The following is a 25,416-nucleotide window of genomic DNA, read 5'->3' as shown; positions in this document are numbered from 1 at the left end:
TATGGAAAGGTGCTCAACAGCACTCATCATCAGGAAATGCAAATCAAAACCACAATGAGATAGCACCTCACACTTGTTAGAATGGCTTTTGTAAAAGAAAGGAGAGAGGGTGAGGGTGGTGAGGGTGTGAAGAAAAGGGAACTCTTTTGCACTGTTGGTGGGAATGGAAACTGGTATAACCACTATGGGAAACGGTATGGCAGTTCCTCAAAAAGTTTACAGTGGAACTACCATATGATCCGCAACCTCACTTCTAGGTATGTATCCGAAGGAAATGAAATCACTATCTCAAAGAGATATCTGCAGTCCCATGTTCGCTGCAGCATTATTTACCATAGCCAAGATATTGAAACAACCAAAGTGTCCACTGATGGATAAATGGATAAAGAAAATGTCTCTCTCTCACTCTGTCTCACTGTATATATGTGTGTGTGTGTACATACATCTACTCTCTCTTGCTATGTATTTTCCACTCATTAAAAGAAGGAAAAAGGAAATCCTACCTTTTGCAACAACACAGATGGACTTTGAGGTCATCATGCTAAGTGAAATAATTCAGACAAAGACGAATACTGTTGTGATCTCACTTATATGTGGAATCTAAAAAGCCAAAATCATAGAAACAGGCCATAGAATGGTGGTTTGGGGGGGCAAAGAGGGAAGTGGGAAGGTATCAGTCAAAGGGCACAAACTTGCAGCTATAAAAATGAATAAGGTCTAGGGATCCAATGTACAACAAGATAAATATAATTAACAATATTATATTATATACTTGAGAGGTAAGAGGGTAGTTTTATATGTTGTCACCACATACACATACATACACATACAAAATACTAATTATGTGAGGGGATGGAAATGTTAACTGACCTTATTGTGGTTAGTTTGTAATATAGGTATGTCTAACCATCATGTCGTAGACCTCGAACATACATATATGATAGCCAATCATATCGCAATAAAGCTAGCAGGAAAAAAAGAAAAAGAAGAAACCCTATGGTTTTGTTACCCTTTAAGGTAGATGTTATCTGTGTTGGCTCATTAATTTCTTAAGCACATGACACTTTTCTGCCTTCATGACATTGTGTCCTCAAATGAAAAGGAGAAACTTCCCTGAGGGAAGGAATGGAAAAGCTCTGGAAGAGAGTGGGATCAGAAGAAGGAATCTCAAGAACATGCCAAAAGAGACCTCCTGAAATGGAACTATCTATGATACAAGCCACGGAAGGGAAAATGGAGGTTTGTGGTGGCTTGTGTCCACTGAGCTCTGACGCAGTTTCAACATAGTTACTATTTAGTTGTCAGCCATTAATCAACAAATACGTTTGGAACACTTTCTGTTTATTGGGCACTGTTGTAGGAACTTGGTGGGAAATACAAGCGAAGGATAGAATGTCCCTGCTCTCATGGAGCCCAGTGGGGAAAGAGGTATCCAAAAAATTAACAAGAACAACTAGACAGAGATTGGAGAAGGGAGGGATATTTTAGGTTGTGTGGTCAAGGAAGTCATCCCAGAAGATGTACTATTTGAACTGGAAACTAATGATGAAAAAAAGAGCTATTCCGTATGGAACTCTGAAACCTTGCCTTCCTCTCATGATTACAAGATGGCTGCCACAGCTTCAACAATCATGTCCTCACATAACTTCCACAGCAGGTCTGGGGATTTATCCTTGCAAGAGTTTCCTTTAATTAGGAAAAACAAGCTTCAGCACACTTCCCTTCATGTCCTGCTGGCCAGAACTAGGTCATATATCTGGCAAAAGAGACTGGGGCTGCCACGACTGGTTGGGAGCAACAAGGCTGGGGCCAGGGAGAGGTATCCTTCCCCCAGTATGTGCTGCCCCAAACCTAAACCACACTGGCCTACGGTCCTTAAAGAACAAGAGTAAAGCTGCCACCACAAGGACCAGGCTTGAGATACTTCATTTGTGCGGGATGTCTTGAACACCTGAGTATATGTGGTCCCTGTGCTAAAACGTTAAGGATAAAAAGGAGACCCGGGCACCACTTTTACCATCTCACTCTACTGCTCAAAGACATTCGGGAAGAACTCCCTCCTCCCTCCCCTTCACTATCTCAAAGGTACATGCAGTTCGTGGCCACTGCCACCCGGAAGCTCCCCACTCTTCTCTCATCTCTTTAGTTCTGAATGACTTCTTCCCAATTCATTGCTGACATTTATTCATTTTACACATATTCATTGAACATCTGGGCCACGAGGATACAATTTTGCTTTGAAAAGGACAATGTCTGTGCCCTCACAGAGTTTCTATTTCAGTGCCACTGAAAGAGAGTTACATAATCTACCATAAGAAAGAGTTACAAGAGGTGAAGCATGGGTGTTATCAGAGCACCAAGAAGGAGTGCCTCCACTCATCCAAAGGAGGGGTGAGGGGTGGTGGTAAGACAAGATACATTTTGTTGAAGACGTCACTTAAGTCAATAATTAAAGGACGGATAAAATATACAGAAATGAGAATGGAGGTGAGGAGTTGGGGGAGAAGGCAAGGATGCTAACTAAGCCCATTTAAGAAAATTAGCATATGCAAAGGGCCAGAGGTGGGGAGAATGAGCTGGAGGGGAAAAAGTTCATTGTTGCTGCAGGGAAGAGTGAGGTGGGGGGTAACAGGAAGAGATGAGTCTATAAAGATAGATGGAGGCCAGGTCAGCACAGGTGGTAAACTCTTGGTCTTCTTCTGGAGGGAATGTAATGAGGACACTGACACATTTTAGGCTTGTATTTATTTTATTTTATTTTATTTTATTTTATTTTATTTTATTTTAGGCTTGTATTTTAGAAGAAATATTCTTATTCCTTTGCTCCAATCCCTTTCCCACACTTCAACGCTGCTACAAGCAGGATGACCAACAAGCCCCTGTGGCTATGGGCTGGACCAGGAGAGTGGTCAAGGAGTGGGTGGGGATGAGGAGGTCCAAGATTCTGTGAAGGACAGGGCTCCGACCTGCTAGGGGAAGGGAGGAGTCAAGGATGACCTCAGGCATTTCTGCTCTGGGTACCTGGACAGATGGCTGTTGGTCTCCTTCACTGATCCTTCATTCTTGTACAAGTTGTGTTTCAGCTGTCCTCCACAGGGCAGTGAATGCAGTGTGTTCATTAATTAAGCTTTTTTATGACTTTTCTCCTCCTTCCCCCACCTTTGATATTGAAGCCACTCCCTACTTATCTTGGATCACACTTTTCTCAGACCTATTTCACGTTTCTCCTTTGGGTCCACACCCACATGAACAAGGTAAAGAACACGGTTAATGTACTTCAGGTTTTCACCACTGTGGCCTCTGAGCAAAGCCTGGAGTTTTGGAGCAGCTGCTGCGAGCCACACATCCAAATGCAAAAATGATTGCATCAGTCATCACTAATTCTATGGTCTTTCAGCTAATACAAAGCTAAGCCATCCAATCAGACATTTGATGTCAGTGATCAATGAACTGCAATTAGTAATTGACACGAATCCGACTTATTTTCCAGGATCTGTCCTTTACTCATTAATAGAAACTTCTCGGGGCATCTAGGTGGCTCAGGTGGTGATGCAGGGGCCCTGGGATGGAGTCCTGCAACAGGGCTCCCTGCAGGGAGCCTGCTTCTCCCTCTGCCTGCGCCTCTGACTCTCTCTCTCATGAATAAATAAATAAAATCTTCAAAAAATAGAATAAACTTCTCATCCCTTTAAAGAGTCATCTTGGGGAACAGCCCGATGGCACAAGAGCCAGTGTCAGTTCTGGGTGTTCTCCGTGTGGTCTTTTATGTTACGTGCATTTTTTATACCGTGCAATTCCACTACTTGGGGTTACGGGGTACTAATTCTGCAATACCGCGCAGCTCCCGGACGGGGCTCGGTATAGACCGCACCTCTACCTCTACGTACCTCTACGTACCTCTACGTTTCAAGCAGCACCATGCCTGGATGAAGCATCAAAGTGAGAGGGGTGAACCGAAAGGGCCTTTAAGACATCTTGAAGCAATAACAAGCCATACGCTGAAGCGGGGCGTTCTGAAACATCACACAGGACTAAGACAATTGAACCAATTTGTCCTTTGTTCTTTTTATTGCATCCTTTATGACATTAATACTGTTTAAGAGGGATTCAGAAAGCACGCAACTCGGGGCTGAGCCCCAGCGAGTCCTGCGGGGGCCCGGCGGGCGCGTGTCCGCCGCCCCGCACGCAGCCCGCCCGCGCTCGGTCCCCGCCGCGCCCCCGCTGGCCCCGAGCTCTGCCTCCCGCCGGGGAGGGACGCTCCGAAGTTTGGCCAAGTTTGCAGGAGGCCCGGCCGGGCGGATGCCGCGGCCGCCGGGGACAGGCACAGGCAGGGGCGCCCGGGCCGCGCGTCGGACGACCTCGGGCACTCGGGGCCGTCCCAGGGCTGCCGTCCCGCCCGCCTCCCGGTCCCCGCCCCGGGTCCCCGCTCCCCCACCGGCGGCGCCTTCCCCTGCTTTTTCTTTAAGGGAGTTGCACGCACTCGGCCCGGGAGGGGCCGCGCCGGCCGCGGGGCCCGGCCCTTCCCGCCGCGCCCGGGGCCGCCCTTCCCGCCGGAGCCGGCTGATGGATGGCCCGGCCCCCGCCCCCGCCCCGCGCCCGCGCCCGCGCCCGGCTGTGTGTTTTGGAAGCGGCGCAGCGGGCTGCAGCCCCGTGACGCCCGGAGCGGGCAGCGCCGCCCTTCCTTCCCCCCGGGCTGGGCGGCGGCGCGGCGGCGGGTCCCGCGCGGGCGGGGCGGGGCGGGGGCGCGGGGCGGGGGCTCCAGGGCGGGGGCGGGGCGGGGGCTCCAGGGCGGGGGCGGGGGGCGCGGGGGCGCGGGGCGGGGCGGGGGCTCCGGGGCGGGGGCTCGGGGGCGCGGGGCGCGGGCTCCAGGGCGGGGGCCGCGCCGCGCACGCCCAGCCCCTCGGCCGCGCCGCGCCTCGCCGGACAGGTTGGGCCGGCGGGGCGGCGCCCGGCTCCGGGGAATAATGAGTGTCTGTGAGGCCGGGCCCGGGTGACTGGGCGGGGCGGGGCGGAGGCGGCGCGGGAGGCGGGGGCGGGGGGAAGGGCGCAGGGCGGGGTGCGTGTTTGCGCGAGTGACTCGCCGACCCCTCCGGCGGCAGCCTCCACCCAAGTGGGTGGGGACCCGCCCAGCCCGGGCGGCCGCGGCGGCTCCCTCTCCCCTCCCTGACCCTCCCACCCCGGGTCCCAGCCTCTACTTACCCCGCCAGCCCCGGGAGGCTCGCAGAGCGAGCGGCGCCGGCGTCATGTGACTGCCCGGAGTTGGTGCCAGGAGCCAGAGGGGAGCCAGGAGCGGAGCCGCGCGGAGCCGGGGCCCGAGCCCGAGCCCGAGCCCGAGCCGGAGCGCAGCGCGAGCGCCCGCCGCACGCGCGGCCGTCCCGGTCCCCGTCCCCGTCCCCGTGCCCTCCCGGCCCGGCCCCCGTGCCCGTGCCCTGCCGCCGCCGCCGCCGCCCGGGCTGGCGCGCTGACACTGCTGCATCCGCGGGGTCCAAGGCGCCTCGGATCCGGGCCTTTATTCCTCGTCCGCAGCGCGCAGCACCGCGCCTCCGAAAGTAAGTGCCCCTCCCTCACCTTCCCCGGCCCGGCTCCCGCTGTCGCCCTCCCCGGCTGCTGCGGACGCCTCGGCCCCCCGCCCGGGCCGGGGGCGCGCGCAGTGGATGGGCTGGGGCGCCGCGCGGGGTGGGGGCGCCTGCGGGCTCGGGAAAGTGCAACAGCCCCACAGCTGCTCGAGGCCGGGGCTGGGGGAGGCCGGGGGCAGACCTCGGGCTCGGCGGTCGAGAGTGTGGGATTCGGGGCAGCCGCCGTGCAGAGAGCCTGGTGCGGGGAGCGGGACCGCGGCGCCCGCGAGGGCGAGGGCGAGGGCGCGGGCGGGGGCGCGGGCGGGGGCGCGGGCGGGGGCTCACCTGTGTGGTCCCCCCGCCCGCCCGCTCCCTCCCTCCCTCGCTCGCTCGCGATTCCCTCCAAAGCCCCAGAAACCTCAGTGCTCTCCGCGTGTGGCAACGTTGTTTGGAGAAAGGTAGCGCGGAGGCCGCGCACTCCTGCTCCTCCCCCTCCGGGTCCCCCACCCCCCGCGCCCGCGCCCGCGCCCTCCCCTCCCCGCCCCCCGCCGCCCCCCTCTTCGGACGGGGCGCGCGCGACCGCTCGCCCGCCGGAGCAAACTTGGAGCAGCCTCCCGGGCCCTCTGGGAAGAAACTTGGGGCCGTTGGGAGCGAAGGCAGCATCCCGTTCTCGGTCCTGGAGCCCAGGAGCTGCCGGGGCGTCTGGATCCTCGGGGGCAGGAGGAAAGAGCCGGCCGGGCTTGGAGAGCCCTCCTCGGGGGCGCGGAGGGAACCTGCCGCAGTGCCTGGAGCAAGGATTGCAGCGAGGCTGGAGGCTGGAGGCTGGAGGCGGAGAGCGCCTTAGGCAACTGCCTGCAGCGTTAGGGACTCAGCCGAGTGGGGACCGAGGGACTGATCCCTGGACCTGGACCCTGGGGACCGACCTAACCTTTCAGAGTGGCTTTCTTGGAGATGGCAGATAATACTTGGAATTGTCCTCCCGTCCGCTTCTCTGGGAGATACCAGGGCGCATCTTCTGCTCTAAAGTTTACAGCAATATGCAATAATAATAGACGGAGAACGTGTGAACTGGACTCTTTTTGTTGTTGTTAAGTCAGGTTAAACGGAAATTGGAAATCGCTCGCCTTCTTGTATTGCACTAAAATAAACATTTGACACCGAATTTTTGCTAGCTCAGAATGTATTTCTCCACGAATATCACCTAAGATACTTTAAATGTGTTGATCATATTCTTCTCACGAGAGCCTGGATTTGCGGAGCAGTGTGTAGTGGTATTCTGACTTCATTTACATGGAGCATATAATTATTAGCAAAATGGAGTAGGCGAATAGGGCAGTGGTTCATTACAGGTTTTTCCACTGAGCAATTTTGTACTTTTTTTAAGTGCATTTGAGCAGCATTTTTATAAGAAATCCATCTGGATGATAATCTGCCTAACGGGAGGGAAGACTTGCTTTTAGGGAAAAAGAAAACAATCTGATAACATTAACATCTCCAAAATTTTGCAAGTTAAGTGTTTTTTAAGGAATGGACAAATGAGTTTCTTCTGGCTGGAAGCATGGAGTATGTTGACCTCAGCCTGTTAACAGAAACCTAAAATGAGATGTCTGATGAATTTAAACTCCCTAGAGAAACTTGTCTCCAGTTCTACAGTCAGTGGGGTTTGCAGCAGAAGTATTAGAAGAAAAAAGCCTAATGTACTCTTGTAAGTTCAATAAAGATACACTGCAAAGAACATTTGGCTTTCATGAAGGAGAATGCAAGTCTAAAAATCTTAGTGTGAGAATAACAAAGAAAAGTAGCTGCTAAGACCACAAAACCTTGTCAATTATAAAACGCTATTGTTTTTTCACTGCAAACTTCTAAATTAAAACCCAATCTTTTGGTTGCTATGGACACAGTGATGCCTTTTTTTTTTTTTTACCTGTAGTTTTGTCTACACACAGATTGTTAAATCTCTGATCATGGAAACCTGAGTTGAGCAGTCCAGGCTCACTATAACAAAATAAAGAGACATAATGGGGAAAAGACTGAATGGATTTTACTACCTTAAATATACCTAAAGTAAGATAGACATTTTCGGGCGTCTTATAAAAATTGATACTCTGTTCAACAGATCGTGTAACACTTCTGGGTTAAATGAAATGTCAGGAAGAGAGATTCACGTTCTCAAAAGGTGAATTTCTTTAGGTGTGTGTACATGGAGAACAGATGTGCCAGCTGTGTGCAGATAGGTTTCTAACTATGCGGTTGAAAAAGATGGTGAAATTTGGGGTGACTCTAGATATCCCAGACTCTGTGTCTAGGAATGTAGTTGTGTAGCTAAGAGACGCTTAGAACTGGTCCGGTTTTCAGTTCTGTGGGATAACCCAGTTGTCATCTGAATTCTTAAGAGTGCGCCCTTTTCATTTTCGTCATGATGCTGAGGCTGAACAATACTCATTACCCCAACCCAGAATTTGATGATGGCTCGAGACCAGCCATTGGGATGGGGGAGAAAGAGACAAAAGAAATTGGAAAGGAGGCTGGTGTTAATTAGGAAGGTCTCTGCTGCCTGAATATGATAAAATCACATGTTCACTTATGATGTTTACTGTATGTGGAAGCTCCTATTTGTAAATAGGGCAGGTCCCCTGAATAAAGCTGGTGTTATTATTCACACCCATAGAACAAACACCTCCACCCCCCTGTTGTTGTCTTAAAAAACTCCAGCTGCTCATGAATATAGGGTCAGGGAGGGCCGGCTAAATGTTTCTCTGTGCTTGCTCTCCAGCACAGCCAGCAGAGCTGTTTCCTGTTCTTTGTTTCAAGGCTGGGGTTTGCGTCATACATTCCAAGTGGCATATGTGTGCTCTTTCCTGTTTCAGGCTGTTTTCTGGTAGATCAGTAGCCCAGACCAGGCCGTGGTCCCTGCCCCTAAACTCCCGATCCCCACCCAGGGAGTTATCATGTCTCTACACACTTGCAATTGCTTAAGATGCCTGTGTTATGTCATAATGAGGAGTCAGTTAACCTTTTTACATATACCCTTTGCTCCAGTGTGTTTCTGTGAGTGAATAAATACTGGTACCTTTTTAAATTCATCATTGCCAAATTGTGACTTTGAGAAATTTGTGTGCAGATTGGCTAGAAGTCTAAAGGAGGTTGCATTTGTTTGTTTTCCATTCCTGTTTGGAGGTGGGTAGGGTGTTTGTTTAGAGGTAGGCATTTTGCCCTGAAGCTGTCAATTCTGGAGTTGGGGGGATTGCCACCTTACAGTTTAGAAGACCTGGCGTTACCTGAAGGCTCTGGCCCACCCTTGTTCCCAAGTAACACTGGAGCTCAAGGCAGAAGAGATTCTACCGGATGGAGAGTTTTAAGCAGTCTTGGCAGACTGGGCTGATTTGGAAATCTTGCTTAGGTTTTAAGGACGAAATCTTGAGGAAAAGTATTGAGGCATAAAATATATGGAGAAAATCCCAGGATCATTTCTTAAAGACAAAGATGTAAGTGCTAGGATAATTTTCCTAAGGACAAAGATGTATTTATTCTACATCTGATTTCCGACCTGTTTTAAGAATAAAAAGCTCAAAGAAAAAGAACTGGAAATAAATTCATTTTAATGAGAGTCTGGAAATTTTAATCTTGTATTTTGAAAACAGAAGGAGACCTCTTGTTTTCATTGTTTTACAACACCAACTTTTTCATAATCCCCCTCTTTTTTTTTTTTTTTTGTAAATTCTGTTAGTTGTGGGCTAACACTTCTGGGTTAACTATTTAAAACCTACTACCTTTTTCTCTTGGATCTTCAGAAACTAAGTTTTAGATAGTTGGATAAGAAAACTCCGGCAAGTTTCTTTCTAAACTTATTTTTGGATTTTCTTTAAGATCCAAAGGGATTATCTATGTTCTCTAATGGAATTAATTTAGAGTTGCTAAGGCAGCAAATCAGACCCTGTCCTCCCCTAAATTGATGATAATAGTAGTTGGGTTTTTAACTTCACATTCTACTACATTCTTTCTTAATGGGTGAAGGGAGATATATAATATGATATTAAGAAAACTATTAGAATCAAATAGAAGTTTACTGATAACCTTCCTTTAAAAAAAATGGGTGTTTGGGAAGCTTTTAGTAAGAGCTGTTCTTTCTCCTTTGGGAGAAGCAAACTTGAAATATAAAGCTGACTTGTAGTGCAAGGGGCCTTAAAACTAAAATTTGTGAGTAACCCAAATCAAAGCAACTTTTCCAATTTAGTTCCAAGGCTGTTAACAATCCAACTGGATTTGGTAGACAGAATCTTTATTTAGCTTACGTCAGGTAATTATTTTCTTTGCATTGGGGGAGAGGGAGGTGGTTGGCTAATAGATGTGATTATTAGGGTCTAATATATTTTATTAAATACACTTTGCAAGCTTTTAAATACCAAGCTGAACAATTTGGAAAGATTGTATCTGTCTGATAGTTACTAGAATTACAAAAGGAAAAAAAATGGGAATAATGGTTTCATCTCTTGATGATGTAAATCATTATTTATTTCCAAGTCAACATTTTTGCTATAATGAACAGCTTCCTTAGGAAGTATTTCTTAACTTTTTTTTTCACACCGGTTGTATTTAAGAAAAAAATATAAGCAAAAAAAAAATATATAAGCAACCTCATCCTTGAAATCCTAGGAATTACATTATTCTGGAAATTGGGTTTCTTTCTGAAGTGCTTCATACTCATTGGTTCTAGCTTTAAAAAAAAAAATCCCTAGAGTCATAAAACCATTGATACCTGCTTTGCTAATGTGTAATGTTCTAGTCAAAATACATCTCAGAGTAAGTTGCAAGAGGATCATGGTGGTTTTTAGCTTTCTCATTTTCAAGCCTGATCTGTCCCCTTTATTAGACCCCTGTTCTCATCTGAGGCAGTAATGCCAGAGCTCGAGACAGGAAACCAGACAGCAGTCTACCCTGATAAGGGAGAGCATTGTCTAAAGGAGGTAGCCCTGCTTCCCCCCCCCCCCCCCCCAAACTCTCCTTCCTTGAAATTTGGTAGTAATGAAAAAGAGACACAATGCTATAGACACGGTTCTACCCCAGAACTAGGACTGTTTTCTCCCAAAGCAAAAATATCTTTTTAATTGGATCTATGCTTTTTCTGGAATGTCACCATAGTTCAATGGAACATTAAAAAAAAGATTTTTTTAAATCCATATATTTTGTATCCCTTGGTCAGGGTTTTTAATAGTCAAGTTCATTTTCTAGCAAAACAGGTTCCTGGAGCTTTTTGAAACTCACTCCATTGTGTTGGCAGGCTGAATTCATTATCATTTCCTCCATCCAATTATTAAGGGGAGCTGGAGACCAAATGTAGCAAGTGAAGTTGCCCTTCATCTCATGCATTCTGAGCAAACCTGGGGTCTAGCTCCTTCCCTGACGTTTAGGAAGTGGGTGCTTCCCGAGGCAGCCCCCTGACCAGAGGACACTGAAGAAAGCTCAGCTTAGAATGGGACATGGGTAAGGTGGTTCCAGTCTCTGGAAGGCCTGGGGATCTCCAGGGATGGCCTGTGGCTAGTTCTCAATCCGGTTCAGTGGAGTTTGGCCAAATCTAGACAGAAGAGATCAAATGGACGTTGAGGTCAGTGCATTCTACCCTGGAGAGCGACCTGTGAACAAACTGGGTTTTTCCCCCCTGGCCTGTACACCTTCTGTCTACTAACTACTGGGCTTTGAGTCTAATCACTGACATCCACTCCTTTATATCTGTGGTTCCTTCCCAAGCTTTGCACCCCAAAACTACTCTCCTTAGCGAGTTCAAGCCCCTGTTCCGCTCCATTCTCCAAACGAGGGAGGTTTTCTCTGCCAAGCCTCCTGAAGTTTTCGCACTGGCTGCGTTTTAGGTTTTAGAAGATGATTTTCAAGCTAGCTTCGCTGGCCCCTGGGCAAGTTTTCCTTGTGTGCCACCTGGTGTACAATCATTATAGAGGCCCTTGCCCTTCTTTTTCTCCTCACGTGTAAGAAGGGTAGTTTGACATCCATTCATTTATTCATCTCACAAGTATTTATTGAGCACCTACTCATTAGAGCTAATCTCAAATTATGTGCAGTCATTATTATGCCACAAGGATGGAGGAGGTCCCGAGTGATCCAACCTGAAAAGGCGTTTTGAAATCTTAATTACCCTCTGGAACCTCCCCAGGGCACGGCCCAACATGGGCCAGCAGGTACTGTACACGTCGCATACCCTCTGTATCCAGAGTGATCCCAGTTTGAGAGGATTTTGCTTATAAGTCAGTCCCACCGCACAGGCCCCTGAAGCAGAACAGAAAGAGCCCTGGGTCTGCCGGCAAACACATTTCTGTTCTTGGCTGCAGCTCCAACCAGCTCTGTGAATTTGGGCAAGTCATTTCACCTCTGTTCCTCCATTTCCTCATTTCTAAAATGGGGATGAGGACCTGACCCTTCCACCTTTGTACAGTTATTATGAGGATTTCCGTATTTACTTGGGTAGAGCTGCCAGTTTTTTTCTGAGCAGTTTTATGGACCAATTGCAGGTGCATTGGCTAGGAAGAATAATGGCCTAATTTGGGGCCTTCAGAATGCGTCTTTTGATCTTGCGTCCAAGTGTGCACACTCAGAGTCAGGGTAGGCAGCAGGGGCCAGTTGGAAGGAGGTGGAATTGCCGCTACTGGAGGTCTCTGTCCCTGCCTTCCACATCCCCCGTGGACAGATGTGTTTGCAGACGTGCTGGCCTGCTATTGCTGTCCGTGGTGTAATGTGGTCCTCTGCCGGGGGAGGGGGGGGGAGGTAGAGTAGGGTGCCGGGGCCACCGGCTTTGCAGTCAGGCTGCTTTGGGTTCAAAACCTGGCTGTACAACTTAACAGCTGTGTGATCCTGGGGCAGATTGCTTTACCTCTCTGTTCCGTAGTTCTCCTAAGTGATAGGAAACTGGTACCCACCCACCCGATAGGCATCAGTGATAGGCATCCATGTAAAGAACAGCACCTGGAGACCTCCAGTCATGAAGGTGGTGATGATTTGCAGGAAACCTGTGACATCACGTAGCCCCTTGCTTTCCTTGGTCAATAGAAGTATCCTGAAAAAGCAAAACAAAACAAAGAAAACCCTCCAAACACACACTCTTTCTCACTCTCTTCTCTCCTCATGGAAAATTGCCCCGTCTCTTTTTTTCCTCTTTCTTTTTTTCCTCTTCTATTTTAGGTTTTACAACAGAGAAGAGACATTGACATGAGATTTGTTTAGAAGATCTCTCTGGGTAGCTAATAAAAAATTCTGGGAGGATGATTTTAATAAAGTCTCTGGAGGACCCATAACAGGCAAGGAGGTTAAGGTTAGGAGCAGTAACTTTTTAAAAAGGAAGTTTGGTTTAACAAGTTTGCTTTAAAGTTAGGGCCCCTCTCCCCTATTAACTTACTTTAGGAGAGAGTTCCAAGTGTCTTCAAAGGCAAAGGGGAAAGGGAAGGCTGTAGAAGTCCTACTGTGGGCTGAATGCTCTTGGAAGCACCCCTCATGCCTGCCAGAAAACTTCCCTCTAGTGAGCAAGCCTGACCCCCCCTTGGGGAAGATGGGAGGGGGTCCCCTCTGCTCCCTTAAGGAAATGGAAGGCGATGCTCCCCATCCAGGTGGTGGTCTGCCACAAACCATTTAACAGGCCCCGCCCTTCTAGGTAAGAAGGGGTGGCCTCAGCTCTACTGGGGCGCAATCAGCTGGCTGCACAGAGTGGAGAGGCCTTGAGCAGGTCTTTGAAGAATTAGGAGGATTTAGATAAGCCGGAAGGGGATGGGGCATTCCATGCTGGTTGCCCAGCATCGGAGCCAAAAATGAACAAAGACATGGGGGTGGGAGGTGGGGGTGGATGGACGGGGCGGCCAGCGTGAAGGGCCCTTGGAGCAAGGGGCAGCCGGTTAGAGACAGGGTGCGGGGAGGGAGCATGGGCGCTTGAACCCACTCTGCAAGCCCCGGGGACCCTTTGGAGGAAGGTTTGCGAGCTTGGGCCAGACCGGTGAGGGCTGGGCTTTGAGAAATGTGGGCGGCAAGGGGGTCAGGATGAGTTGGAGGGACCCAGGGACGCCGTGGGGAGCGTGGCGGAGGGAACCCAGTGACACAGTCTTAACACCGGGACACCGGGGGCCTGGCCCCCAGTGGCAGTAGCAGGAATGGAAAGAAAAGTTGGTGAGGAAGACTTGAAAGATGACCTCTAGGTTGGTTTCCATGGCGAATGACCAGAAAATAAGGCACCAGGGAGGTGGGGGGCAGCAGGCAGGCTTTTCAGGGCAGGAGCCGGAGAGGGAGGATTGTGCTGGGGACATGTTGAGTTAATTCTCTCCCATGGCAGTGGCTCAAAATGCTTTTCTCTTTCTTTTTCGTGTACTTTTGAAGGGAGGGGGCAGTATTAGCTCATGGTTTCATATCCAAAGGTCTGGTGGCCCTGTGAGGTCAGCTTTTAATGGAGACTCCTTGGGAGCCCAGGAATTGCCACCACCCTAATATTCTTTTTAAGATTTTATTTATTTATCCATGAGAGACAACAGAGAGACAGAGACATAGGCAGAGGGAGAAGCAGGGTCCCTGCGGAGAGCCCCATGCGGGACCCGATCCCAGGACCCCTGGATCACGACCCGCACTGAGCCACCCAGGCGTCCCTCTTTCTGGTTATTTGTAAGGTCCCAGCCATCCCTGCTCAGGCCGGAATTTCCAGGAACTGGCTGCTGACCCGAGCCAGTTGGTCCCTCCCTGCCTCCCACTCCCTGCTGGGTGGGGCCCCATGGGTGGAGGCCCCTTGGGGGAGAGCGGGGTGGGTCTCCAGTGATAGGGCACCAGCGCAGAGGCAGATGAGAGGCCGTGTGGCCTCACGCAGCCCTTCTGGATTTGATTATATAACGCTTCACGGAAGAGAATTGTGAGGGCTGCGGCCGGCCTTGTAAGATATGTACACAGCAGGATTATTACACAGTATGGGCGTTTTTTCAATTGATCTTGGGTTCTGTGCCCTTCAAACTAAAACACAAAATTGCCAGAGAGCCTGAAGAAGGAAAACAAGCGTGTAACCTTAGTAGGCGAAATGATTTGCATTTGCGAAAATGTCTTTCAGAAAGGTGTGGAATGCTACTAGCCAGGTGGCAGCGTTGAACTTGAGAGTTTACCTATAAAGAGTATGGGTTTGGGTTTCCCCACCCCCCCACCCCCCAGCCCTGCTCTAGCTGGGCCTCAGTCTGCAAACGTGTAGGGATTTTGCTTGGTTGTTACCTTTGCACCTGTCCCTATTTACATGCAAAATCAATTGCTTCACTTGGTCTTTTCCGAGGTACAGGGTGTGGACAGAATCTTATCTGAAGCCATGTCCTGTTTGGACAAGTTGGACTCGCCTTGGCAACTCTCCATAGGGTGGAGCAGATGGGTGGAGGCAGGAAAGTAAAATTGGGTGGCTTGTTAGCAGAGAGAGGAGAGAGGGCGGATTGTTTGCTCACTGGATCATTATATTTAATCTAAAACTAAATAATTAACTTCTTTCCATTTACAAAACATTTTGATGCAAAATGGCCAACCCAGTTTGTGAGGGGCAAAGATTTAGAAATGCTCCATGGCGTTTTTTTTTTTTTCCCCTTTCAAACCAACAATAGAAGACTAAGATAGGTGAAAATCATCCAGCCCTAGGAAAATGCACATTTCCAGGTAGGGGCCAGCATCTGGCTGTTCTGAAAGCAGCCTGCAACCTAAAAATGCCCTCCCACATTTGTTGCCTGCTCCCACCCCACCCCAACCGCCCTGTCTCTGGCCAAGGCAACTGCCATAAAAATGTGACTCCTCAGGAGCTCTTAAAAGCATTTGGGTACAGAAGTGAAGAAAGAAGTGTTTCTTTTGAAAGGAAGTTCAGCTGCAGGGATGTAGCTTGCCTGGCCTGGCCCTTCTTGCCTGGCCTGGCCCTTCTCCTGACCAGGAGTCTCACACACACACACACACACACACACACACACACACACAAATTTTTTTTTTTTTTTTTTTTTTTTTTTTTAGTGTTTTCTTTTTCCCTGGTTTCTTTGGGGAGTAAATGGTGGGGCGGGGGGGCAGTACACTTTCTCTTTTAACATCCAAACCCTTGGGAAAATTAAGGGCGCTTGCAGATGACGTCATGCTTTGTTCCTACTGTTTTTCTCCTTACACCTTGCTGAGGTCAGCAGGAGACAAAGATTGCTCCGAGGCTGGCAGGTCATTTGGAGTCTAAGGGTCAGGCTGGGTTGGGGGAGGATAATGCAGGGACCCTTTGAGGATCTGAGGAATGAGATTTGGAATGTACCCAAGAAGGGAGAAGGTCAGGAGCAAATCCTGCTGCATCACAAGAAACTTAAGCTTCAGACACACACGTTGTGTGTGTGTGTGTGTGTGTGTGTGTGTGTATGTGTGTGATGCTTCTAAGGAAGGGACAATGGTAAGATTGTTTCTATAATAAAACTTGCTCCTGCTTCAAGACAAGCTTCTTTCAAAGGAGGTTTGGTGACATCATAGGCTCCTCTTACATCAAGAGTTGTGCTTATTTCTGAGCTCTGCAGCTCATTTGTATCCTCTTAAATCAGCTGTTGAGTAGGCCTCCTGGTGGACTGGATAAGAGTGTGAGATGAAACTGCATTCCTTCTGAAACTTTATGTAAATGATTCACCAGAGCTTTTAAATACCTAAATCACACGTTTTTGCATTTTGACAAAAAAATCTGACCCATGTCTTAACTTGGGAAAAGTCAGAAGTGTAAGTAGAGAGAGTGAAGGGAAATGTGTTTCTTCTCTTTGGAGAAAAATTCAGTCGGATGGCTCTCCCCAGCAAAATAACCCAGTTAAGGAGGGATGACATTTGTTCCGGTTATGGAAAATCATTCTGGCAAGTTCAGTAGGGCTACGATGTAAATGCATTAATGATTGGAAAATAGCAGTTTGGAAAAAAGAAAAAACAGAACCACGTTTGGGGACTTCTCATCTCCGTGGCACCCACAGAAAGTGGTTAACAGAATTCCTGGGCCCGCTTAAAACCCACTGGGTTTAAGGACCGTGAGGTCAGCAGACTCCCATTTCCCGCGTGTCCTTAGCCCCTAATACCTGTTGTAGCGCGCCACCTCCTGGTTCCGCTCAAGACTGCGGTCCGTGTTGCGTAAGAGCTTTCCTGCGCGGTTGTGTTTTATTTCGTGTACTTTACCGAGGGTGTTAGTGTCCCCCGAGCCTGAGCTGTCCACATGTAACAAGATCCACTGCGTTCTAGTTCTTTCAGTGCATAAGTTACTTCTCAGTCGTATGCAAGGCACCTTGGAGACTTTGCAGTCACTCCTCCTATCCTACACCAGAACCCAAAGACACGGTCAGGACCAGAGATAGACAGGCACAGGAGTTAGTTACAGGCTATAGAATTTTTCTGCACATAAACAAACAAATGCCTGATTTGTGTTCCTGTGTTCCATTCTCTTCCTAAATTTGGTTTCTTTCTGGCTTAGCTTCCCTCCTGTGCTTTGATTGAGTTTTAATTCTAGAATTGATACATTTAAACATTGGCACACAGATGGGTGTTTGAAGATCTCCCGCCCCGTGACACCCCCCCCCCCCCCCAAGAAGGGCCGTCTGGTTGACAGTTTAAGAGTGTACAGTCTTCCTTGCATGTCCTTCACCTCTTGTTCCATATCCTGTGACTACCGCTGAAAGTATGATCAGTCCTTTTAGAGGCAGCCAGGTCGGGAACGGAATACTGTTCGACGTGCAAATGGACAGTGAGTGGGTTTGATTCTATTCATAATGATATTTGAATGTTGCAGACTTTGTCCAGCGTTAACCTTGTTTAAGTCTTTCAAAATGAGATCTTCTAATTGTACCACTCCCTTTTCATTCACTAGCTGAAATACTTCTATAATGAGAACTATCACTTCACCAGGGATTGTGTTACTCTTGAGGTACAGTTTTGAACATATACAGGTAAACATACCTTCACAATTATTTTTTAATAAAAAATGTATTAGGAAAAAAATTTTTATTAGGGCAGATGCTCTATATTAGACTTTACCTTTTTCATTTATGATTTCAAGTTGTGGAGCATTCATTTCCTTAAATTCAGATGAAACATAAACATTAATGCAAGCGATTTAAATAACGTCTTTAAATGATAAGAGATAGAGTAGGTTAATGTGTCCTTCATTTCTAAATGGATTTAATAGCCACGGCTCTGGGCATTAGGAAAAGTTGTTAATGGCTTTATGAGCTAAATGGTGGAGTTTGAATTTGAACCAGAGCCCGTCCTAATTCCACTGTGTGCTCTTACTGGTAGTGAAGGCTGTAAGGTACCCTGAGGCATACACTTGCTGGGAAGCTATTGCAGTGGTGCAGCTGGGAAGTGGTAAGCCCCTCTGTGAGCTCTCAGGCAGGATGTAGGCTGCTAGTCACTTTTAAACTGAACTCAGTCTGAGTCTTTTAAAGGGCAGAGGGGACCGACCTCTAAAGCCTACCTACGTTAGCAAAGAGACAAATGCTTGACTTTGCTCCTGAAGTTGGAACCAACAGTGTTAGTGCCGTGTACACACCTATGTATATCCAGAAATTGCGTATGTGTTTATTGATACAAACTCTTTACAGGGCAAAGGGTTCTGTTTTGCTTTAAATTTCATAGCTAGGATGCAGCTCTCCTGTTTGAGTCTCAGGACCATGACCAGGGGCACGTGGGTGGCTCAGTTGTTGAGCTTCTGCCTTTGGCTCAGGGTATGATCCTGGAGTCCTGGAGTCCCACGTCAGCTTCCTGCAGGGAGCCTGCTTCTCCCTCTGCCTGTGTCTCTGCCTCTCTCTGTGTCTTTCATGAATAAATAAATAAAATCTTAAAAAAAAGAGAGAGACCAAGACCAGAGCTCTTTTTGTTATGCACCTGAGAATAGGACTGCTTATATTTAGAAGGATTTGCATCAAGATACCCTTCAGTCAAGTGGATGAATCTAAGAGTAAATTCAATTTAAAAGGCTTGGGGGAAGGGTAGCCATTAAATTAAATTTAAAAGGCTTGGGGGAAGGGTGGCCAGCCAAAGGTCAGGGCTGCTGAATTACCTGACCTCATTGGTGTGAGCAGAAGATCTCACATCTTTTGTTTATAGTCTGCTGTGAGGCACTGGACAGTATTTTTTAGAACCATATCCATCTCTGCAGCTGCTAGGCTGGGAACTGGTTAATAATAGATCCTAAGACACAAAAGGGGTTTTCATCCTTCATTATGAAATCATCCATTTTTCACTGGCTGTTGGGGTTTGTTTTTGCTGGCATACATAAGAGGGTATTAGCACCATTGATTTGAGCAGCCTGGTATCAAATTGTGTTCACAGATTATAATACATACTGTGGTGTAAGAAAATAAAATTCGAAGTCAGAGCCTTATGTTGAGTTAATGACGATACTCACGTGTTGTCATGAGACCCAGAACAGTCTTTCTTCAACTGAGCAAGGGAGCACAAGAACGACACAGTATTACTTTTATAATTGTATGTGAAGATTTCGTAGTAAAACCCACAGAGCGTGGATGCAACTGCTATTGTGGAGGTGGGGCTGGGGCTGGGGAGTTTTAATCCTGAAATACAGGAGGTAACCTAGAACCAGAGACTTCTGTAGCTTTTTCAGGTAGACTGCAGTCCAGAACTTGTTCACTCTCCCACACAAACCAAAGTGGTCCAGTAAAGACCTTGCCTTCAACCAAAGCTCTGAAGCCTGAAACCAAATTTGAATAGTAGGTGCCTAAAGCAGGTTGTCGAAGATGTGGGTAGTAGCTGGGCAGTGATTCCCAAACCTATGAGATGCAGTTGGATGTTGAGCAAAGTGAATATTCTGTTTTGTGAGGAAGCAGTTGGCTTGATGTAGATTAGTGCCAGCAGTGAATTAGTACAGAAACACAGAAGAAAAGGGAGGGATAACATGAGCATAACAACAGAAGAAGAGAAGAGAAAGGCCAAATGGGATTAAGATGGACATTTCCTTTACATTAGGCTGTAGATTAGCTTATTTCCTAATGAAGAATTGGGAGTGAATACCAAAAAATAAGTCTTCATGTGTAAAAAGTGGGTTAGGAAACAACGGGCAGCCTGGGGATGGGGAAAGAGTCAAGACCTGAATATAGGCATTTCTCTAAAGGAGACATGCAAATGGAAAATAAAAATTGAAAAAATTCGACTTTAACAAAATCAATTTAGAATAAAAATAGTTTGCCAGTTTGAAACCGACAAACTAACCAAGTTTTTTTTTTTTTTTTTTTTTAAGTGGTAATGCACATTGCAGGTGGGCATGTTGAGAAATGGGTTCTGTTTTATTCATGGAAATAATAGAGCATTTTTGCTGGATGATAGATCAGCTACTTTGGAAAATGTACATGCTTCTCACCCAAGAATTCCTCCATGTGAGATTTACCCTTAATGCTATTTAACAATAAATTAAGGGTGTGCAGGAAGGCATAAGTATAAAGATGCTCACTGCCATCCATAATGATGAACATTTAGAAGCAATCTAAGTGCCCAGTAAAAAGGGATACTTTAAAAAAAAAAAAAAAAGCTGTGTTCACACAGTGGCATAGTGAATTCCACAGTATGGAACCATACTTACTGAAAAAGAAACATTTTTACAATCCGTTGTCAAGTGAAATTATGGGTACTAAATCGTATGTATACTATAATCCATTTTAAAAGAGAGTTTGGAAGGATAAAAACAAAGTTATGAATGGTGGTTGGTTCTAGGTTTTCTTTTTGCCTGTCTTGTTTTTTTCTTGATTTGTCTGTAATGAACATAAGGAAAAATGTTTAACATTCATATATCATGTGAACTGATGGTGAATTGCACAGCAATGTTATGCAAGCTTTGCTGCTCAGGAGGGGCTGTACATATTGTTCCAGAAAATGTCAGGGTTTATGTATTGGAGTTAGAAATGCCAGTTGGCTCTCATCTACTTATGACCGTGGAATCTGGTTTTAATTATATAAAATGGCATCTTTCATAGGTAAGGAAAATAAATTCCAGCCATTCTGGGGCCAGGGGAGAGGAAGGAGCAGAGAAAGGGTTTGAGGAATATTAGGTTTTATTTTTACTCACTTATGTTTAAAGTGACCTTGGGACTTATTTGGACACCTTGTTTTGTTTTCTAGGCTAAACCTCAGAGCACCCTAGAAAGCTTAACTAAAAGAATGCTCATGTTTGACCCGGTCCCTGTCAAGCAAGAGGTCATGGACTCCGTGTCGGTGGTAAGTTTTCCAAAATTGAACACCTCTTCCTATTTACTGCAAGTGGCAATAACATTATTGTGTGTTGTGTTATTCCTTAAAGTTACTCATCACTTGACAGGCATTTGGTAAACACACTTTTCTCAAAGCCACGGTTGGTAACTGGGCTAAACACCCTCCTAACACCTTTAATACCATATACCCTTCAATAGATGGGATCCATGTCTCCTCAAGACCAGTACCCCAGGCCCTCCAAGATGTGATCAGCATAGAACTTGGGTCACAGGTGAATCTAGTCATGACAGAAGGAGGTTTATAAAAACTCAGTTACCAGCTTTTTTGCTGGGGCTCTTGGGATTATTGGTTTGCCCCCCCCCCCCAAAAAAAAGCCTGACCAGACTGATTTTTAAAAATTAATGTGCATCCAGGATATTAAAAAAAAAATCCCATACTCAGTGTTTATCATGGTTAAGAAGCTTTCAGCTGTACTTTTACAAGAAATCTGCATCAAGAATGTGTTTCTATGAGGTGTTCTTTACTCAAGATCACCAACCCAATTATATAGAATAGTTTCTTAAAAATGTTTGTGAATGTCCTTTTCTTTTTCAATACTGGAAGAAAAAAAATATTCCATTTTGTGTCCTGTGGTATTCAGCATGTCCTTCCTGGAGCTGATTAAATAAAAGATGAAACCTGGGAAAGAAAAAAATTCTCAGCCCTGCATCTAAAAACGTATTCGGGGGACACCTGGGTGGCTCAGTGGTTGAGTGTTTGCCTTTGGCTCAGATTGTGATCCCGGGGTCCTGGGATTGAGCCCTACATCAGGCTCCCCGTGGGGAGCCTACTTCTCCCTCTGCCTACGTCTCTGCCTCTCTCTCTGTGTCTCTCATGAATAAGTAAATAAAATCTTTTTTTTTTTAAGTAAATAAAATCTTTAAATAAATAAAATACAAACATTCAGAATAAAGCCGATAACAACAGCTTATCCTGAGCTATGCCTGAGTGAGATGGTTGAGGAGAAGCTAACGAGAGAGGACGTAGCCATGAGGATGGGATTCCTTTCCACTATGGAAGAGTCTGTGGCTGGGAGGGAATCTTGTTGTCTTTTTCAACACCTTCGTGCAAAGCCAACCCCTCGGGAAGCTTCTGGGCCACAGGCGGCTAGGAGTTAGTCCAGGGGTTTATAGAGGGCCAGCACTGGTGCTGTGCTATGGAAGTGGGACAGGGGCGGTGACAGAGAGGGGTCCAGGGACTTCCAGGCAGGGAGTGGTTTGGACTCCTGGCGATCGGATGGGCCAATAGGAAATAACAGGGCAAGGCTCCCACTCTGCCTTGCTCGTTTCTTCCATGGGCTTGGAAAATAGTCACAAGGGGAAAAACTTGGCCGAGTTGTGTATCTGAAGGTTGGTAATGACACGCTTGCAAAATTAGATCATCCTTATGCATCGGCCGCTGAGGCTCCTGCCAAAAATGTTTATACAAGACACAGGGGTCACCCGGAGGCCCTTGGAGCTGAGTCGCCATGGGCATGACTGAACCAGCGGAGTGTTTACCACTGGGTACAATGAAAAGTGAGGTCCAAGTGGCTTGGAGGAAATAACATTTACATTCCAGCGTGCGAGCTGGATAACCCAAGTGTCTAAAGGTGATAATAACTGAGCAATAAGAACTTCATTAATCAAAAACTAAATTGACTTCTGATGTTATTTGGTGCTGTCACCATATTCATCAGCCCCCTTACTCCAAACTATCGCGTGATCACGTTGGAGGAAAATTGAGCTATAAAATTTCCCTATTAATTATATCCTTGAAATATGAATAGGTTTTTAGTACTGGAGAATATGATTAATTTTATAAATGATGCAGAACCATCTTTGATGCGTTTTAATATTCAGTATACTTCCAATGCTTTTAATCAAGCATGAAAATATGGCTGAAGAGCCAATTTAAAGCTCAAATGAAGATCCGCGTTGCTAAGTTGGTGTGATATAATTAAGTGCAAGGAAATGCACTTGACTGGAAAAAAAAGGAAATAAAATGAATTTGAAGTAACAGATATACTTATAATGCTGTTACCTTACATAAATATGTGAAGTTAAAATATATAGAAGTATTTTTGCAATTAATGTTTTTTTTCTCCTTCATGCTCTAGTTTTCAACTTCGAGCTAACACTTAAAGAATTTGATGAGATCATTTCATCAAAAGTTAGTGACAGTCCTTACAATTACACTTCTTTTTCTTAATTCTGCAAAACCTCAGTTAACTGGAACATTTGGGTAGTGTGGGGTGTTGTGATTACTTTACAAAACTAAATAAAAAGCTTTTGTTTCCACTCTTGAATCTTTAGATTTTATCCTTCCTGTCTCTATAGTACATTAAGCCTAATTTATTATTCCCTTGTTCCTCTTTTTTTCTTTTTTAATTCCACCTTTGACCTGAAGGCTGAGTACCTATTTGATGGTATTTTGCTAAAGTTTAGAAAAAATAAGGAAGTGTCATTTCTCTTACTGAAATGTAAGCTTTCGGTACCCTCCTCTGCTAACCCTTGTGCTTTGAGGCAAACAGTAAGGCTTTGGATGGCCCTAATGTGGAACAGCATAGACCACCACCCCCCTCCCCGTGCTGTGGATCTCTTCTACTTACTATCAGTGTGATATTGGCAAACCACCAGCAGTTCCCTGAGCCTTTCTTTTTTTTTTGCAAAATTGGAAATGATAATATGCAAAATATGAGACGTGAATATACAATGCACATATCAAAGAATTGCTTTTACCAATATATTTTCAAAGAAGGTCGGAAATGAAAGAATTTAAATCAGGAAGTGAGAAAGAAAACGTTTTTTAAAAGTATTCATATTTTATTCCTTTAGGAAGATTACTTTTGGATAAAAGTGTATTTTTTTCCCCTTCCTTTCTTGTAATGAAAACTATCCTCTGACAGACTCTTTACAGGTTGAGATTTTACTTAAAATCAGTAGTACCTCTGTTCTGTTTTAACAGAAACTTTCATGACTTTTCTGAGCCTGGTAGAAAGAGAGCTTTCTACTTTAGTTTGCGTAGAAGAGTATGACATTTGCTGTTTCCAGAGTGTGTGTTTATAAATGCACCACGCCTTTCTGCAGTGGGAACCCCACCCTTGGTATGAAGATGCCTGTGACTTGCCATTGCCCTGTCACGGATGTTCGCTCGGTTTTCATATTAATAAGCAGTGAAATAGAGGCTCTGCCCATGTTTCATGCAGTCAGTCCATCCACTTCAACTGTCTTGTGATGGAAAACTCAGCAAAACGATTCCCAGTAAAACAAGAGACGATTAAAGTGCTCACTTAAGTCCAAAGTGGTAGCTTTGGAAAAATCGTCCAAGCCCTGTGCCTTTTTCCCTGTCACAATTAAAGTCCTTGTTTTGAGAATTAAAAGAATTGATGCTATCCATAGTGTTGTAAAAACTTGCTCAGAGTGTGCATTGATTCACTTCATTCATTCATCACATAAGAGGAGGCCGCCAGCAAAGAAATTACACATGGTGTGGAGGTTGAACACATGAATGTATATTACAACAGGAGAGAACTTTTTGAAAAGCACAACTCATGACCACCCCCAGTGAGGGCCGGAAGATGGGAGAGACCCTTGCTGGAGCCTTGTCTTCAGGCTGCTCTGTTCCAGGATATGAGGCCTCCTCGGGTAAGCTGTGTGCACCGGGGGATTAGATAGCCATCTGTGGCCAGAGGAGCTTTTGCTGCCTCTTCAACACTTGCCTCCGATTGGGATTTGGGACTAATGTGGCCCTTATTTGCACTGCTTTGCTAGAAGATAGGAAAAGTCTGGAACAGAGGAGAAGCTACTCTTACCAGGGTATACTCACCTAAGGCACATGCCCAGAGCAAACCCTGTATTGGTCCTTACACTGTGGAGAACCAGATTGTTTGCAAGCTGATTGTAGTAGCTCATGTGCTCCATCCAAATAATTAAAGCAAACACATCTTACAGAAGGTTCTGATCAACATCACTATGGAAATTTCTAGTGAGATGGTATGAGGAACCACATTTCTTCACCCTTTTACAAGGCCGTCAGACTGGAAATAGTTAATTGTTTACTGTGATGTGTATCCAAATGTGTCTCCCTACTTTTAGCCCCAAAGCCTTGCAAAAACTGCACGGTTGGGTATGGGGGGCCGGGGGGCATTCATTGGGGAGCAAAGTCAGCAGAAAAGTGCATAATGTTTATAAAACTTGGCTTTATGTGTGGCTTTCTCTTTCTTTATGGCTTCAGAAACCTGAGAATATTATTAAATTTGCAAATCTCCCAGGTTCTAAATTCCTACTTTCCTTAAACTCACCCCACAGTTAGAAAAATCCAGCAATGACAGCAATAAAAATGTGTCCTCATTCTGCTTTCTATTTAGCTGCCAATAACTTGGCATTAAAATCTAGGTCATAGGGAGGTCTTTGAAGAATAAGGCTGAAAATAAGGGAGAAGCTACATTTGGTGAGTAGAAACAATTAATGCTGCCTCCCATCTCCTAACTTTTTGTTTCTAATACAAGAACTTTTTGCCCTTTTGAAAATTCTATAAAGTGAGTTAACCTTTAGAACTAGGAGAAATCTTTCTCTCCCCATATTTAATTATTTCTTTAAACCTTTGTTGAACATACTAGAATGTTTTTTGTTTTGTT

The 25,416-nt window shown here is 46.1% G+C and overlaps 1 protein-coding gene across 1 annotated transcript in view; it reads left to right on the top strand.

The window, feature by feature from the left end:
- The first annotated feature begins 5,409 nt into the window (after window positions 1-5,409).
- Window positions 5,410-25,416, top strand: part of KLF3 (KLF transcription factor 3) — a 36,466-nt gene continuing 16,459 nt past the window's right edge. The window contains exons 1-2 of the mRNA XM_025997590.2: window positions 5,410-5,549; window positions 20,670-20,765. Coding sequence (XP_025853375.2) covers window positions 20,709-20,765 — 57 coding nt within the window. The 5' untranslated portion in view covers window positions 5,410-5,549; window positions 20,670-20,708. The remainder of the gene's footprint in view (window positions 5,550-20,669; window positions 20,766-25,416) is intronic.

The sequence above is a fragment of the Vulpes vulpes genome, chromosome 14 (genome assembly GCF_048418805.1).
Source record: "Vulpes vulpes isolate BD-2025 chromosome 14, VulVul3, whole genome shotgun sequence".
Taxonomy (NCBI): Eukaryota; Metazoa; Chordata; class Mammalia; order Carnivora; family Canidae; genus Vulpes; species Vulpes vulpes.
This window is presented reverse-complemented; position numbering and strand designations above follow the sequence as displayed.